The 18791-nt window shown below is 44.1% G+C and overlaps 1 protein-coding gene across 1 annotated transcript in view; it reads right to left on the bottom strand.

Annotated features, from left to right (window-relative positions):
• The window catches only part of LOC139553776 (BTB/POZ domain-containing protein KCTD3-like), a 31119-nt gene extending 14370 nt beyond the window's left edge, over positions 1 to 16749 (bottom strand). The window contains exons 1-13 of the mRNA XM_071366430.1: positions 16302 to 16749; positions 15652 to 15705; positions 14348 to 14393; positions 14089 to 14162; positions 13916 to 13974; positions 13528 to 13608; positions 13102 to 13260; positions 10400 to 10490; positions 10202 to 10286; positions 10022 to 10127; positions 9773 to 9888; positions 9570 to 9657; positions 9277 to 9393 (exon numbers count right to left, since the gene is read on the bottom strand). Of these exons, the coding sequence (XP_071222531.1) occupies positions 9277 to 9393; positions 9570 to 9657; positions 9773 to 9888; positions 10022 to 10127; positions 10202 to 10286; positions 10400 to 10490; positions 13102 to 13260; positions 13528 to 13608; positions 13916 to 13974; positions 14089 to 14162; positions 14348 to 14393; positions 15652 to 15705; positions 16302 to 16372 (1147 nt within the window). The 5' untranslated portion in view covers positions 16373 to 16749. The remainder of the gene's footprint in view (positions 1 to 9276; positions 9394 to 9569; positions 9658 to 9772; positions 9889 to 10021; positions 10128 to 10201; positions 10287 to 10399; positions 10491 to 13101; positions 13261 to 13527; positions 13609 to 13915; positions 13975 to 14088; positions 14163 to 14347; positions 14394 to 15651; positions 15706 to 16301) is intronic.
• Between the last annotated feature and the right edge of the window lie 2042 nt (positions 16750 to 18791).

Here is an 18791-nt window from a genome sequence, read left to right as displayed (position 1 = left end):
TATTTTTGTTTATGGAAAATATATTTCACAGTGGTTTAGATGGTACAAAGATTCTCTTCCCAATGACTGTTTGCTTTGTCACAAACTGAAATTAGGCAAAATATTATTAATTTTAGCAACCAGGAAATGGCTTTCAGCATAGTGCGCCTTTAAAACAATTCCAGAGTTTAATGGCTGTGATCGGAGAAAACCGAGGCTGGATCAACAACATTGTAGTTACTCCACAATTCTAACCTAAATGACAGAGTGAAAAGAAAAAGCCTGTACAAAAAAAAAAATCAAAAACATGCATCCTATTTGCAATAAGGCACTAAAGTAACACTGCAAAAAATGTGGCAAAGAAATTCACTTTGTCGTGAATACTTTCCGAATGCACTGTATTTTTAAGCATGGTGGTGGCTGCATCAAGTTATGGGTATGCAAGGACTATGGAGTTTTTTAGGATAAAAATAAACCGATTAGAGCTAAGCACAGGTAATATCCTAGAGGGACACATGGTTTAGTCTGCTTTCCAAAAGACATTGGGAGACAAATTCACCTTTCAGCAGGACAATTACACAAGGCCAAATATACACTGGAGTTGCTTACCAAGACGACATTAAATGTTCCTGAGTGGCCTAGTTACACTTTGGACCTAAACAGGCTTGAAAATCTATGGCAAGACTTGAAAATGGCTGTCTAGCAATGATCAACAACCAACTTGACAGAGCTTGAAGAATTTAAAAAAGAATAAATGTGCTAAAATATTGTACAATCCAGGTGTGTCAAGCTCTTAGAGTCTTACCCAGAAACTCACAGCTGTAATCGCTGCCCAAGGTCATTCTAACATGTATTGACTCAGGGGTGTGAATAGTTATGTAAATTACACTGAACAAAAATATAAACGCAACAATTTCACTGAGTTACAGTTCATATAAGGAAATCAGTCAATTGAAATAAATTCATTAGGCCCTAATCTGTGGATTTCACATGACTGGGCACAGCCATGGGTGGGCCTGGGAGGGCATAGGCCCATCCACTTGGGAGCGAGGCTCACCCACAGGTTATCTACAAGTCTCTGCTAGGTAAAGCCCCGCCTTATCTCACCTCACTGGTCACCATAGCAGCACCCACTCGTAGCACGCGCTCCAGCAGGTATATCTCACTGGTCACCCCCAAAGCCAATTCCTCGTTTGGTCGCCTTTCCTTCCAGTTCTTTGCTGCCAATGACTGGAACGAATTGCAAAAATCCCTGAAGCTGGAGACTCATATCTCCCTCACTAGCTTTAAGCACCAGCTGTCAGAGCAGCTCCCAGATCACTGCACCTGTACATAGCCCATCTGTTAACAGCCCATCTATCTACCTCATCCCCATACTGTATTTATTTATTTTTCTTGCTCCTTTGCACCCCAGTATCTCTACTTGCAGATTCATCTTCTGCACATCTACCATTCCAGTGTTTAATTGCTATATTGTAATTACTTCGCCACCATGGTCTATTTATTGCCTTAACTCCCTTATCTTACCTCATTTGCACTCACTGTATATAGACTTTTTGCTTTCTTTTTTCTACTGTATTATTGACTGTGTTTTGTTTATTCCATGTGTAACTCTGTGTTGTTGTATGTGTCGAATTGCTATGCTTTATCTTGGCCAGGTCGCAGTTGCAAATGAGAACTTGTTCTCAACTAGCCTACCTGGTTAAATAAAGGTGAAATAAAAATATAAATAAACCCACTGGGGAGCCAGGCCCAGCCAATCAGAATGTGTTTTTCCCCACAAAAGGGCTTTATTACAGACATAAATACTCCTCAGTTTCATCAGCTGACCGGCTGGCTCGTCTCAGACGATCCCACATATCATCAATATGTGGAGGTCCTGGGCTGGCGTGGTTACACATGGTCGGTGGTTGTGAGGCCGGTTGGACGTACTGACAAATTCTATAAAACGATGTTAGAGGCGGCTTATGGTAGAGAAATTAACATTAATTTCTCTGGCAACAGCTCTGGTGGACATTCCTGCAGTCAGCATGCCAATGGCACACTCCCTCAAAACTTGAGACATTTTAGAGTAGTCTTTTATTGTCATGTTTAATGATCATGCTGTTTAATCAGCTTCTTGATATGCCACACTTGTCAGGTGGATGGATTATCTTGGCAAAGGAGAAATGCACACTAACATGGATGTAAACAAATGTGTGCACAAAATTTGAGAGAAATAAGCTTTTTGTGCATATGGAACATTTCATACATTTTATTTCAGCTTATAAAACATGGGACCAACACTTTACATGTTGCATGTATATTTTTGCTCAGCATAGATTTCTGTATTTAATTTCTCTATAAATTTGCTCGTGGTGGCGCAACATCCTTTTAAAGAGACTTTATGTTGGTGTTTCTTTTATTTTGGCAGTTACCTGTTTGTGCTTGTGATAAAAATTAACCCACAGTTATTTTTTGGAAACTATTGATCTTCTGTAGCTAAATTATGCTATCTGGTGTATTCTGATGATTGAGAGCAGCTTGAGCCACTGTATTAATTTGTCCCTGGCTAAAACGGCTTGTTATGGACTTGGGGCTCATGTACGGCGCACTTGAACTCGCCCTACTGTCCGAGTGCTTAGTTTACAGAAAAATACCACCTCAAATGCATATGCACACAAACTGATCCACCGAATTAACCTTATCATCACACCAAGGAGATCTAGAATCCAAGTTCTTAAAAACTTCTTCAGGATTGTTCACCGTCCCTGAAGGACGGTTGAGCTAACGTAGGCTAATGCGATTAGCATGAGGTTGTAAGTAACAAGAACATTTCCCAGGACATAGACATATCTGATATTGGCAGAAAGCTTAAATTCTTGTTAATCTAACTGCACTGTCCAATTTACAGTAGCTATTACAGTGAAAGAATACCATGCTATTGTTTGAGGAGAGTGCACAGTTTTGAACATGAAAAGTTATTAATAAACAAATTAGGCACATTTGGGCAGTCTTGACACAATTTTTAACAGAAATGCAATGGTTCATTGGATCAGTCTAAAGCGTTGCACATACACTGCTGCCAAATAGTGGCCAGAATCTAAATTGCATCTGGGCTGGAATAATACATTATGGCCTTTCTTTGCATTTCAAAGATGGTGGTACAAAGAAAATACAAAAAAAGGTTGGTTATTTTTCTTTGTATTATCTTGTACCAGATCTAATGTGTTATATTCTCCTACACGTGTAGTTCACTTGTCATTCCAATCTCCTTTGCATTAGCGTAGCCTCTTCTGTAGCCTGTCAACTATGTGTCTGTCTATCCCTGTTCTCTCCTCTCTGCACAGACCATACAAACGCTTCACACCGCGTGGCCGCGGCCACCCTAACCTGGTGGTCCCAGCGCGCACCACCCACGTGGAGTCCCAGGTCTCCGGCAGCCTCTGGAACTGCCGATCTGCGGCCAACAAGGCAGAGTTCATCTCAGCCTATGCTTCCCTCCAGTCCCTCGACTTCTTGGCACTGACGGAAACATGGATCACCACAGATAACACTGCTACTCCTACTGCTCTCTCCTCGTCTGCCCACGTGTTCTCGCACACCCCGAGAGCTTCTGGTCAGCGGGGTGGCGGCACCGGGATCCTCATCTCTCCCAAGTGGTCTTTCTCCCTTTCTCCCCTTACCCATCTGTCTATCGCCTCCTTTGAATTCCATGCTGTCACAGTTACCAGCCCTTTCAAGCTTAACATCCTTATCATTTATCGCCCTCCAGGTTCCCTTGGAGAGTTCATCAATGAGCTTGATGCCCTGATAAGCTCCTTTCCTGAGGACGGCTCACCTCTCACAGTTCTGGGTGACTTTAACCTCCCCACGTCTACCTTTGACTCATTCCTCTCTGCCTCCTTCTTTCCACTCCTCTCCTCTTTTGACCTCACCCTCTCACCTTCCCCCCCTACTCACAAGGCAGGCAATACGCTTGACCTCATCTTTACTAGATGCTGTTCTTCCACTAACCTCATTGCAACTCCCCTCCAAGTCTCCGACCACTACCTTGTATCCTTTTCCCTCTCGCTCTCATCCATCACTTCCCACACTGCCCCTACTCGGATGGTATCGCGCCGTCCCAACCTTCGCTCTCTCTCCCCCGCTACTCTCTCCTCTTCCATCCTATCATCTCTTCCCTCTGCTCAAACCTTCTCCAACCTATCTCCTGATTCTGCCTCCTCAACCCTCCTCTCCTCCCTTTCTGCATCCTTTGACTCTCTATGTCCCCTATCCTCCAGGCCGGCTCGGTCCTCCCCTCCTGCTCCGTGGCTCGACGACTCATTGCGAGCTCACAGAACAGGGCTCCGGGCAGCCGAGCGGAAATGGAGGAAAACTCGCCTCCCTGCGGACCTGGCATCCTTTCACTCCCTCCTCTCTACATTTTCCTCTTCTGTCTCTGCTGCTAAAGCCACTTTCTACCACTCTAAATTCCAAGCATCTGCCTCTAACCCTAGGAAGCTCTTTGCCACCTTCTCCTCCCTCCTGAATCCTCCTCCCCCTCCTCCCCCCTCCTCCCTCTCTGCAGATGACTTCGTCAACCATTTTGAAAAGAAGGTCGACGACATCCGATCCTCGTTTGCTAAGTCAAACGACACCGCTGGTTCTGCTCACACTGCCCTACCCTGTGCTCTGACCTCTTTCTCCCCTCTCTCTCCAGATGAAATCTCGCGTCTTGTGACGGCCGGCCGCCCAACAACCTGCCCGCTTGACCCTATCCCCTCCTCTCTTCTCCAGACCATTTCCGGAGACCTTCTCCCTTACCTCACCTCGCTCATCAACTCATCCTTGACCGCTGGCTACGTCCCTTCCGTCTTCAAGAGAGCGAGAGTTGCACCCCTGCTGAAAAAACCTACACTCGATCCCTCCGATGTCAACAACTACAGACCAGTATCCCTTCTTTCTTTTCTCTCCAAAACTCTCGAACGTGCCGTCCTTGGCCAGCTCTCCCGCTATCTCTCTCAGAATGACCTTCTTGATCCAAATCAGTCAGGTTTCAAGACTAGTCATTCAACTGAGACTGCTCTTCTCTGTATCACGGAGGCGCTCCGCACTGCTAAAGCTAACTCTCTCTCCTCTGCTCTCATCCTCCTAGACCTATCGGCTGCCTTCGATACTGTGAACCATCAGATCCTCCTCTCCACCCTCTCCGAGTTGGGCATCTCCGGCGCGGCCCACGCTTGGATTGCGTCCTACCTGACAGGTCGCTCCTACCAGGTGGCGTGGCGAGAATCTGTCTCCTCACCACGTGCTCTCACCACTGGTGTCCCCCAGGGCTCTGTTCTAGGCCCTCTCCTATTCTCGCTATACACCAAGTCACTTGGCTCTGTCATAACCTCACATGGTCTCTCCTATCATTGCTATGCAGACGACACACAATTAATCTTCTCCTTTCCCCCTTCTGATGACCAGGTGGCGAATCGCATCTCTGCATGTCTGGCAGACATATCAGTGTGGATGACGGACCACCACCTCAAGCTGAACCTCGGCAAGACGGAGCTGCTCTTCCTCCCGGGGAAGGACTGCCCGTTCCATGATCTCGCCATCACGGTTGACAACTCCATTGTGTCCTCCTCCCAGAGCGCTAAGAACCTTGGCGTGATCCTGGACAACACCCTGTCGTTCTCAACTAACATCAAGGCGGTGGCCCGTTCCTGTAGGTTCATGCTCTACAACATCCGCAGAGTACGACCCTGCCTCACACAGGAAGCGGCGCAGGTCCTAATCCAGGCACTTGTCATCTCCCGTCTGGATTACTGCAACTCGCTGTTGGCTGGGCTCCCTGCCTGTGCCATTAAACCCCTACAACTCATCCAGAACGCCGCAGCCCGTCTGGTGTTCAACCTTCCCAAGTTCTCTCACGTCACCCCGCTCCTCCGCTCTCTCCACTGGCTTCCAGTTGAAGCTCGCATCCGCTACAAGACCATGGTGCTTGCCTACGGAGCTGTGAGGGGAACGGCACCTCAGTACCTTCAGGCTCTGATCAGGCCCTACACCCAAACAAGGGCACTGCGTTCATCCACCTCTGGCCTGCTCGCCTCCCTACCACTGAGGAAGTACAGTTCCCGCTCAGCCCAGTCAAAACTGTTCGCTGCTCTGGCACCCCAATGGTGGAACAAACTCCCTCACGACGCCAGGACAGCGGAGTCAATCACCACCTTCCGGAGACACCTGAAACCCCACCTCTTCAAGGAATACCTAGGATAGGATAAAGTAATCCTTCTGACCCCCCCCCCCCCTTAAAAGATTTAGATGCACTATTGTAAGTGGTTGTTCCACTGGATGTCATAAGGTGAATGCACCAATTTGTAAGTCGCTCTGGATAAGAGCGTCTGCTAAATGACTTAAATGTAAATGTAAATGTACATTCCTTTCACATTTCCACAAACTTCAAAGTGTTTCCTTTCAAATGGTACCAAGAATATGTATATCATTGCTTCAGGTCCTGAGCTACAGGCAGTTAGATTTGGGTATGTCATTTTAGGCGAAAATTGAAAAAAAGGGGCCGATCCTTAACAGAACTCCACGGACGCCCTGTTACGCAGTGGAACCCAGACCGATATGTGACCACTTAGTTACTGTGCTGTCCTTTCTGCATCAGGATTCGAAGGATGCTCAAATCAATTAAAATAACCCTCATCAATATCTGTTGCCTACGCCTAATAGTCCTACTTATCACTAGGGAAGCAGATATCCTAGCGGTTAAGAATGTTGGGCCAGTACGTGAAAAACCTGTTGATGTTCCCTTGATCGAGGCACTTAACCCTAATTGCTCCTGTAAGTCGATCCGGATAAGAGCGTCCGCTAAATGACAAATGTAAAATCACTTATTATTATTACAAATAGAAAATTATCACTTCTCACAATGGTGCTTGTTTAGTAAAGTTAAATCAGAGCTGAATCATTGTCTCGCAAGATCACAATGATTCATTAGTATTTTACATAACAGAACCGAATATAATAGCATACAGTGCTAAAAAAGTATTCAGACCCCTCGACTATTTCCACATTGTTACATTACAGTCTTATTCTAAAAATGGATGAAATACATATTTTCCTCATCAATCTACAAAACAGGTTTTTAGATTTTTTAATAAAACAGAAATACCTTATTTACATGAATACAAGTATTCAGAACCTTTGGTATGAGACTCAAAATAGAGCTCTGGTGCATCCTGTTTCCATTGATCATCCTTGAGATGTTTCTACAACTTGATTGGAGTTCACCTGTGGTAAATACAATTGATTGGACATGATTTGGAAAGGCACACACCTGTCTATATAAGGTCCCATGGTTGAAAGTGCATGTCAGAGAAAAACCCAAGCCATGAGATCGAAGGAAATGTCCATAGAGCTCCAAGACAGGATTGTGTCTAAGCACAGATCTGAGGGAGGGTACCAAAAAATGACTGCAGGATTGAAGGTTCCCAAAAACACAGTGGCCTCAATCATTTTAAATGGAAGAAGTTTGGAACCACCAAGACTCTACCTAGAGCTGGTCACCCGGCCAAACTGAGCAATCGGGGGAGAAGGGCCTTGGTCAGGGAGGTGACCATGAACCCGATGGTCACTCAGAGAGCTCCAGAGTTTCTCTGTGGAGATGGGAGAACCTTCCAGAAAGACAACCATCTCTGCAGCACTCCACCAATCAGGCCTTTATGGTAGAGTGGCTAGATGGAAGCCACTCCTCACTAAAAGGCACGACAGCCCGCTTGGAGTTTGCCAAAAGACACTTAAAGGACTCTCAGACCATGAGAAACAATATTTGGAGCAATGTACAAAGAGATCCTTGATGAAAACCTGCTCCAGAGCGCTCAGGACCTCAGACTGGGGCAAAGGTTCACCTTACAACAGGACAACGACCCTAAGCACACAGCCAAGACAACGCAGGAGTGGCTTCGGGACAAGTCTGACTGTTCTTGAGTGGCCCAGCCAGAGCCCAGACTTGAACCCAATCGAACATCTCTGGGCAGAACTGAAAATAGCTGTGCAGCGACGCTACCCATCCAACCTGACAGAACTTGAGAGCATCTGCAGAGAAGAATGGGAGAAACTCCCCAAATACAGGTGTGCCAAGTTTGTAGGGTCATACCCAAGAAGACTCGAGGCTGTAATCGCTGACAAAGGTGCTTCAACAAAGTACTGAGTAAAGGGTCTGAATACTTATGTAAATGTGATATTTCCATTTTTATTAGCAAAAATGTCTATAAACCGGTTTTCCTTTGTCATTATGGGGTATTGTGTTTAGATTGATGAGGGGAAAAATGATTTAATCCATTTTAGAATAAGGTTGTAACGTAAGAAAATGTGGAAAAAGTTAAGGGGTCTGAATACTTTCAGAATACACTGTATACTGTAGCATAGTAGTCTTATATGTTACACCAAAAATACCTCCTCAATAATTTCTAATCTGATGCTGAATAGTCCCCAAAAAATCCTCATGCAGCCAAAACTCAACGACGAGTGCCACAAGGCAGGATATACTGACTGAAACAAAATACAAGAAAGGCTACTAGTTTGTTAACACCGTCTGCTTTAATTTGCTCACAAAATACTAATTCAAGAAGATCTAAATGCATATTCCCATGAAACTGACTGAGATCAAATTACTGGCATGCAGTTTGGACATTTCACCGGTAAAATGTAAATTACCTTCATTCACGATTAACACTTAAGATGGCCTATTTTGAAATTAGAGTTTGAAGTTTGAGGGTATTAAAAATATAGGCAACTGGATGATAGATTTTATGTATAGGCCTATTCTACAATGATATTCAATAGGCTACACCTGTCAGTAGGCTACACCTGTCAGTAGGCTACACCTGTCAGTAGGTTACACCTGTCAGTAGGCTACACATGTCAGTAGGCTACACCTGTCAGTAGGCTACACCTGTTAGTAGGCTACACCTGTCAGTAGGCTACACCTGTCAGTAGGCTACACCTGTCAGTAGGCTACACCTGTCAGTAGTCTATACCTGTCAGTAGGCTACACATGTCAGTAGGCTACACATGTCAGTAGGCTACAAACTTTGAGGAATTATGTCATTAAAAAAATGTAAATGACGCTCCCTCACCGAAAAAAATGTCCTGTTTGTACTTCAACTATTTGCACATTATTACAACACTGTGCATAGAGAGAGAGAGAGAATACATCGCAAAAGATCATTGCTTAGAAAGGCTGAACTCAAATAATATATTTCAGTCTTCGTTGGTGTGTGTGTGTGCATGCATGTTCGCATGCGTGTTTGAGAGTGTGTCTGTGTATGTACTCACTGGTCTTGGGTGTGAAGTAGACACTCAGGGCAGTTATAGCATCGTTAGATGGGTCGTGGTACAGTTCTGTCACCAACAGATCATTATCCTTCATCCTCAAAGGAAACTTCTGCATGTCTGTGTGAGTGAGTGAGTGAGTGTGAGAGAGGAAACACATATGAAACCAAGAAGGGTTGGGGTCAATTCCATTTCAATTCAGGAAGTAAACGAAAAGTCCAATTCCACTTCCTGAATTAACTGTGTGTGTGTGTGTGTGTGTGTGTGTGTGTGTGTGTGTGTGTGTGTGTGTGTACCTATATAGTAGATGGAGCCGTTGTTGCAGCCCAGAAGCAGGAAGGAGCCAGCTGTGTCACAGCTGGTGATGGGAACTACATCTTGCACCTGATGGAGAGAAAAGAAAGGGTTAAACTCTCTCCCTTTCTCATACACACACTGTCAAACACATACATACCCACTTTCAATGACACACAGCCACACACACCCTATGTATTACTACCTGCCAATGCTGTGTGACAGCGTTCCAGACCCCCACCTTCCCCGTGTGACTGGTGGCCACTAGCTGGTTCCCAATGAAGAACATATGATCTACTGGTACACCCAGACTAAACACACCTAGAGAGCGAGAGAGAGATAGAACAGAGACAGAGAGAGAGGGGGAGAGAGAGAAGAGGGGATAGAGTGAGTCAATAACACACACACACTAACATGTCTCTTTTTCACAATCTCTCAAACACACCCCCCCTACCTATCTCGTTGCCGCTCCCTCCGTCCTGGATGCTCCAGAGGATGATGTTGCTATCGGAGGCGGCTGCCACCATCTTGTCCTTATCGCCATGGGGACCACCTACCACCTTAAAAATAATACATATGATAGATAACGCAACTTTCAGGACAATCCATTGTGATTATAGCAGTATAACAGTACCTTGGCGTTGAGAGCGATTCTCTCAATGGACCAGTCCAGATAGGGGCTAGAAAACACCTGCTGCCACCCTGACGACTCCTTTATCCTGGAGTGGAGAATACACACACGTTAGTACACACACACTCAAGATTTATGAGCATTATCTATCAATTATATCAACTCTGAGTGGATGGATACAACTACAAATGCCAGAGTTACCTGTAGCAGATGACAAAGTGTGCATAAGCCACTACGATCCAGTTATGATGTCCAGCTACAATCAGCACCTTCCTAGGATCCACCACAGCACCTGGAAACATAACAGTACTTTCCATAGTACTTGACTAACTGCCTGGACACTCACAGTGCTGTACAATGTATAGGTAACTGTACATTGTAACTGTACATTAGTACAAAGTATATTGTATATTGTACAAAGTATATTGAAAGCAGGTGCTTTCACACAGGTGAAAATATCATCCCATCATGCTTAGAGTCAAGTGTAGAAATGCTAGGCAGGCCATTATTTTGGCTACCATGGCTTTGCCCCCACAGAATGACAATGTCCCGCACGAGCGGTCACTGATTGTTTGATGAGCATGAAAACGATGTAAATCATCTGTCACGGCGCCTGAGACAGCATTTTCCACCACCTTCAACAAATGATGGAATTTTGTCATGGAAGAATGGTGTCACTTTATTTTGTCAGTTACCTGGTTTGGGTAGGCCGGTGCTGGTACCATTTTCCCCTACTTTTTAAGCTAGACATGCGCTGTACATTACCATGATTGCGCAATAGTGCTTACAAATGCAATGTGATTTTTTAAAAGTCTGTACATGACCATGTACAATGTATTTGAGTGAGGGTGTCAACAAAATGTTATGTCATCAATATAATTCATAAAATAATTCAGCTCTGTGCATACTACTGGTTTCTGACCAGCTTAAACTGGCTGTGGCTCTAACACACACACACACACACACACCCCCACCAAGGTTTCCATTAGGAAAATGTGGCACCGGACATTTGCAGGCACCATTTTAATTTACTGGACATTTGAGAAATTGACCAGACCCATACGCATTGGATGCGTAACCTAATTTAGGGTGTTCGCCCACGGTGCAAAGAATGATGTAAATCACATTTAGAATATGTAAATTCATATTAACAGAACATGCAAGTCTAGGATGAAATGATATGCGGTCCTTACCTAATTCTGATGTGCACTTTGAACATGTTAGAATAACTGTCTACATATGCTTTTCCTCATCCAACAAGACAAGTAGCAAAATCACTACCTTATGTCAATCTACTATAGTAGAGAAGTTTAGGCTACCTATTCTATTGGTCAGCTTTTTAAGAAAGAAATAGCCTGTTCCAAACAGCCTCTGGGACAGTTATAGACACATCCCAAATTCATACAAACAGTAGGCCTAGGCTACAGAAACAAAAAATAACTTTTAAAAGCAATGAGTCTGATGCAACAGATCAGAACTTTTAGCTTAAAATGTTGATAAACTATTATTTATTCACATTATAAGCGCAGCACTGCACACAAGGCAGGAGGCTGCGCGTGAATGTTCGTTCCATAATGCAATTAGCGGGACAACACAGTTGTCAAAAGGGCACTGCATATGCGAGCGGATTCATGTGACAGAGATGAAAATATTTGTTTGAAATTTAGAAAGAGGAGATCTTTCCCGAACTAATTTCAACTCGGAAACTCTGGCCTCTTTCTAGAGCTCTGACTTTCCAAAATAATTCCAACTCGGAAACTCTGGCCTCTTTCTAGAACTCTGACTTTCCAAACTAATTCCAACTCGGAAACTCTGGCCTCTTTCTAGAGCTCTGACTTTCCAAACTAATTCCAACTCGGAAACTCTTTCTAGAGCTCTGACTTTCCAAAATAATTCCAACTCGGAAACTCTGGCCTCTTTCTAGAGCTCTGACTTTCCAAAATAATTCCAACTCGGAAACTCTGGCCTCTTTCTAGAGCTCTGACTTTCCAAACTAATTCCAACTCGGAAACTCTGGCCTCTTTCTAGAGCTCTGACTTTCCAAACGAATTCCAACTCGGAAACTCTGGCCTCTTTCTAGAGCTCTGACTTTCCGAACTAATTCCAACTCGGAAACTCTGGCCTCTTTCTAGAGCTCTGACTTTCCGAACTAATTCCAACTCGGAAACTCTGGCCTCTTTCTAGAGCTCTGACTTTCCAAAATAATTCCAACTCGGAAACTCTGGCCTCTTTCTAGAGCTCTGACTTTCCAAACTAATTCCAACTCAGAAACTCTGGCCTCTTTCTAGAGCTCTGACTTTCCAAACTAATTCCAACTCGGAAACTCTGGCCTCTTTCTAGAGCTCTGACTTTCCAAACTAATTCCAACTCGGAAACTCTGGCCTCTTTCTAGAGCTCTGACTTTCCGAACTGAAGATCAGTGACGTCGTTTTTCCCCAGTTGTTGAAAGCACCACAAGATGCTGCAGATGTTCTACTCAAAGGCTCTGCATTTGTATGCTGTACACGTGTGATAAGATAAATAACAAATATACTGTGCACACAAGCCAATTTAATTTCATACAATTATGCAAATGACCTATAGAACGATAAGTGTGACTAGTCAAATGTATTTCCATCAGTGAATAGGCTAAAAAGCATTATTTCGCGCCAATTTTATTCATCGGCTTTTCTAAAAACTTTTTGGGGGACAAAAGCCAGCTTTTACAGGCTAACGGAAACCCTGGCACACACACACACAGCCCATCTCCTGACCAATGGTAGGACTGAGTATTCTGATTGCTCGTTAAACATGCACACAGTGTTCTAATGTGTCTGGGGAGTAGAACAGCCCAGCGCCAGCCCTGCTCCATGCCTCATTACACACACCCTTGTTTTTTAACCATTAACTGCCCCCCTGCTTACCCAGTCTGTGTGGCCCCTCGGCTCCAGGGGGTCCGGGAAGGGAGGGGTGGAGGGGGCAGGTTTGGGGGAACCCCCCCTCTGCTCTGCTAGGACCAGGCCGATCCTCAGTGGCAAGGCCAGAGGCTGCAGGGGTAGGGCTGGAGTTACGGGCTGGGAGAGCTGTGGGAGAAGCACATTCTTTAATCCACCAATCAACCAACTAACTCATGAAATAATACATCAAATTCTACATTACTAACACATTTTATAAATGCCAAAAATACCAAAAGTACAAAGACAAAACTAACACTAGCAAGAGCGTCACTAGAGCACTTATATTTCCCTTGTAAACAAACAGAGGAATAGAGAGAGTGTACAATGTCCTGTAATTCACCTGTGCCAGAGGATCCAGAATTCTAGGTAAGAGGAGTTGTGGGAATACAGTACCTGGAGGGGGAAGGTATCCATGGAATAGAACACTGCCACAGGACGAACGTTCTATTTCCTCACACAGCAGCAACCTCCTCACTGAAGACAGCCACCACAACACAAGAGGCAGATATTCAGAAACCAAACATAATTATGCCACCAAATCAGCACTTCGTGTCAGGAAAGTAGTTTTATATTGTATATTTTATATAGGTAGGTATACTGTATCTGATAGCTAATAGGTAAATGGACATGGGAAAACTATAAAGTGATTATTATTTGTGTTATTTCCTAGATTAGCTCAAGACATTAAGTGAGAAATATAGCAAATAAATAACTATGTAATACCATAGTAATACCAGATAGTAGCATAGTAATTATTCAATTTAGTGCATGGAGGCCATACCTAATGGCGTTATCCCATAAAACTCAGCTTCATGGCGGAGAATGTTAATGTTTACCCCCCTACGAAGAGAAGAGAACATCAGTCAAGACCTAACCTGGCCCAATATGCTTCCCCATAATGTAGACTATATACACATATTGACCTTTTATGTAAGGAGGGTCAGGTATTCTTACCTTAAGTCTAACTCTTTGGTTCGAAGGAAATTCAAGATGGGTGCAAAGGCTGTTGGGTCCCTGTCAATAAATATCTAGAGGACAAGAGGGACATTTAGAAGTCATGTTTTTTTTAGGGGGGGGGGGAGATAAATACCATTGGTACAGTAATATCACTGCATAAAAGAGCATAAGAGAGTACATCTGTGGAATGTTTAGTCCCCTGTCCAAAAAACATTGGAACATATTTGTTTGTGTAATAGAACGACTCAGAACTCACAGCTCCAGTTTCATCCAGTAGAGATGATATTCTCCCACTCAGCAAACTGAAACACACACAGGCACATACACACACTTAACCTCTTTTTTTATTTGTTTTATTTCACCTTTATTTAACCAGGTAGGCTAGTTGAGAACAAGTTCTCATTTACAACTGCGACCTGGCCAAGATAAAGCATAGCAGTGTGAACAGACAACAACACAGTTACACATGGAGTAAACAATAAACAAGTCAATAACACAGTAGGGGGAAAAAAAAGAAAAAAAAAGAGTCTATATACATTGTGTGCAAAAGGCATGAGGAGGTAGGCAATAAATAGGCCATAGGAGCGAATCATTACAATTTAGCAGATTAACACTGGAGTGATAAAACATCAGATGATCATGTGCAAGTAGAGATACTGGTGTGCAAAAGAGCAGAAAAGTAAATAAATAAATAAAAACAGTATGGGGTGAGGTAGGTAAATTGGGTGGGCTATTTACAGATGGACTATGTACAGCTGCAGCGATCGGTTAGCTGCTCAGATAGCAGATGTTTAAAGTTGGTGAGGGAAATAAAAGTCTCCAACTTCAGCGATTTTTGCAATTCGTTCCAGTCACAGGCAGCAGAGAACTGGAAGGAAAGGCGGCCAAATGAGGTGTTGGCTTTGGGGATGATCAGTGAGATATACCTGCTGGAGCACGTGCTACGGGTGGGTGTTGTTATCGCGACCAGTGAACTGAGGTAAGGCGGAGCTTTACCTAGCATGGACTTATAGATGACCTGGAGCCAGTGGGTCTGGTGACGAATATGTAGCGAGGGCCAGCCGACTAGAGCATACAGGTCGCAGTGGTGGGTAGTATATTGGGCTTTGGTGACAAAATGGATGGCACTGTGATAAACTGCATCCAGTTTAGAGTGTTTGGAGGCTATTTTGTAGATGACATCTCTGAAGTCGAGGATCGTCAGTTTTACTAGGGTATGTTTGGCGGCGTGAGTGAAGGAGGCTTTGTTGCGAAATAGAAAGCCGATTCTAGATTTGATTTTGGATTGGAGATGTTATATATGAGTCTGGAAGGAGAGTTTACAGTCTAGCCAGACACCTAGGTATCTTGCTCTAGTTAGCCATAAAAAGCTCATCTCAATTTCGCTCTGGCTTTATCTCAACTGTGGGGCAATCCTGTAGTCCTAACGCTGTTTGATACCCTGTACATTATCAATATTGATTCGCTGGGAGATAAACATGAAGTGAACTGGGTCACCTTTCCAGAGCTGTAGCCAGATCACATCTTAGCAGAGATAAAGAGATGTGTGGATTGACCCACCTTGAAAAGAAAGAGTCTGGGATCCACATGAGAGTCTGTCTAGAGGTGCTGAACCTGAGGAAGGAGAGGATATACCTAAGATCAAACCGACTCAGACATATCATGACAATGCAAAATGAATGAGACTCAATGACAGTGGATTGTATTTTACAATACTATTTTTCATGAATTCTCATAGGTTGTCACGTTTTTTATCATATTCATCCGGTGTAGGATATCACCACATATTGTATTCCTATGTCCAAGCCAAGGTGGAATCATGTTACAGATCAATACACACATACATTATGGAAAGTGTTTAATGTGGGATATCATGCTTGGGTAATTCATATGCTGCTGCTAACACATATGTGACTGGAACACCGTCAATAATTCGGGCAATTTACTACACATTGTCCAGACATATCCTAAGATACGTTTTGCAACAATGTAAACACGCCTTGACAATGCGGGCGCATGTGTTGCGTGCTTTTCGTGCATTTTATCTCAGCCCGAATTCCATGTTATCGTCTGCGACATCATATCAACCTAAAAAGAAACGACCAAGCCGTCTGTCTGCCTGTTCGAGTATGTTAATAGTATCCTGCCCTCCCTGAGAGCACATTGACAGTTCTTTTAGACTGAATTGGTCTATTTAAACGATGTAATACCGTGTCCCACCAACGTTCAGTTGGATAATTTCTCCCATCCCAGATGTTAAATTGTTGCCATTCGCGGCCATGTTTCCACCCCGTCCCGTGCGCGTGGGTCACTCGTAGCCAGCAGAAGCGGTACTGTTTCCAGTACGTTGTAGCAATCTCCAGTTTCCCCACTTCGGCTCTTCGCTCCCCGCGTCCTTCCAAGCCTCCATAAAAGATTTCACTTCCACGCAGCATCTGCAATTCTCCCTGCATACATAACCTAGCATAAACTACGGCTATGTGTAACCTTGTGGTAATGGTCAGGTGCGTCTAATGTTGCTGTATTCACCGATATACTCGTTCCTATAGTTCCATGTGTGTATTTAGTGGCGTGTATTTTAGGGTCTGGTTCGTTTTCTGTGTCGTGCGGTGACTCGATGCTGTGATCTTCTTCTTAGATGAGGTTTAATGGCGGTTGGCATCCAATATGTTGCATTACCGCCCCCAACTGAACTATAGTATAAATCCATTACACGTTGTAATACATCATGGGAAAAGGGGAAACGGGAATTTTTTTATAAAACATATTTTTAATTACCCTACCAACTAACCCTACACTCATATAAACCCACCACCTTATTCCACTAATTTAATCTGATCCTACCCCAGGCCAACGACCTGGAAGGACGGGACACCACCAGTCAACAAAGTAACTCTTCTGAAATCCAATCTCGTACACCCAAGTACTTCTCAGCTGCTGCCAAAACAACATCTATTTTCTGTGATTTACTTTCCATTTCTGCAGTACAGTTGATAACCATTGCTACAGAATGAACGCTAAGAAGCTAACCTTACTGAAGCATATATAACTCATAGGCCTATCCCTCTGTGCTGGCACAAATCTACTACTCAGAGGGATCCTCTCAGCATAACTCACCCTTGACCCATCTTCCTCTACTTTCTTCACTGCTTCGGCATACAACACCTGCCTCAGCACACATGCACTTCCGATCTCCAGCAACATGGGCACCCCTACAGTTGACACACAACTTTTACCACTGAAACTACACAATCCTTTGTCTCATGCCCTCCTGCACACTTCTCACATCTTGTAATCTCCCTCCTAAACACTGCTGCGACATGACCATAAACGTAGCACCTGAAACACAGCAGTGGATTTTGCACTAAAGATCTAACAAGATAACTGAAATATCCTAACATGACTTTGTCGGGTAAAGACTCTAATTCAAAACTCGAAAGGCACAGAGCGCCCACTCCCTCTGGGCGGAAGAAACACAAACAAACATCACAAGTCCACTTCAGTTTACCTTCACCGATTTAACAGTACCCAAAATCTTTTCCACCCAACCTGATACCACATTTGGATCAGCCAAAACGCCTTGTCATAGTAGTTACATATTCAACCTCAGGAGGCTGTAGAAATTTGGCGTGTCCCTAAAACCCTCACAAACTTTTACAGGTGCACAATTGAGAGCATCCTGTCAGGCTGTATCACCGCCTGGTATGGCAACTGCACCGCCCGCAACCGCAGGGCTCTCCAGTGGGTGGTCGGGTCTGCCCAACGCACCACCCGGGGGCAAACTACCTGCCCTCCAGGACACCTTCAGCACCCGATGTCACAGGAAGGCCAAAAAAATCATCAAGGACATCAACCACCCGAGCCACTGCCTGTTCACCCCGCTATCATCCAGAAGGCGAGGTCAGTACAGGTGCATCAAAGCTGGGACCGAGAGACTGAAAAACAGCTTCTATCTTAAGGCCATTAGACTGTTAAATAGCCTTCACTAGCCGGCTTCCACCCGGTTACGCAACCCTACACCTTAGAGGCTGCTGCCCTATATACATACAGTTGAAGTCGGAAGTTTACATACACTTAGGTTGGAGTCATTAAAACTAGTTTTTCAACCACTCCACAAATTTCTTGTTAACAAACTATAGTTTTGGCAAGTCGGTTAGGATATCTACTTTGTGCACGACACAAGTAATTTTTCCAACAATTGTTAACAGACAGATTTTTCACTTATAATTCACTGTATCACAATTCCAGTGGGTCAGAAGTTTACATACTCTAAGTTGACTGTGCCTTTAAACAGCTTGGAAAATTCCAGAAAATTATGTCATGGCTTTAGAAGCTTCTGATAGGCTAATTGACATAATTTTAGTCAATTGGAGGTGTACCTGTGGATGTATTTCAAGGCCTACCTTCAAACTCAGTGCCTTGTTGCTTGACATCATGGGGAAATCAAAAGAAATCAGCGAAGACCTCAGAAAAAAATTGTAGACCTCCACAAGTCTGGTTCATCCTTGGGAGCAATTTCCAAACGCCTGAAGGTACCAAGTTCATCTGTACAAACAATAGTGCGCAAGTATAAACACCATGGGACCACGCAGCCGTCATACCGCTCAGGAAGGAGACGCGTTCTATCTCCTAGAGATGAACGTACTTTGGTGCGAAAAGTGCAAATCAATCCCAGAACAACAGCAAAAGACCTTGTGAAG

Source organism: Salvelinus alpinus, chromosome 25 (genome assembly GCF_045679555.1).
Source record: "Salvelinus alpinus chromosome 25, SLU_Salpinus.1, whole genome shotgun sequence".
Lineage (NCBI taxonomy): Eukaryota > Metazoa > Chordata > Actinopteri > Salmoniformes > Salmonidae > Salvelinus > Salvelinus alpinus.
Note: the sequence above shows the minus strand (reverse complement) of the source record. Positions and strands in the feature narration are given on the sequence as shown.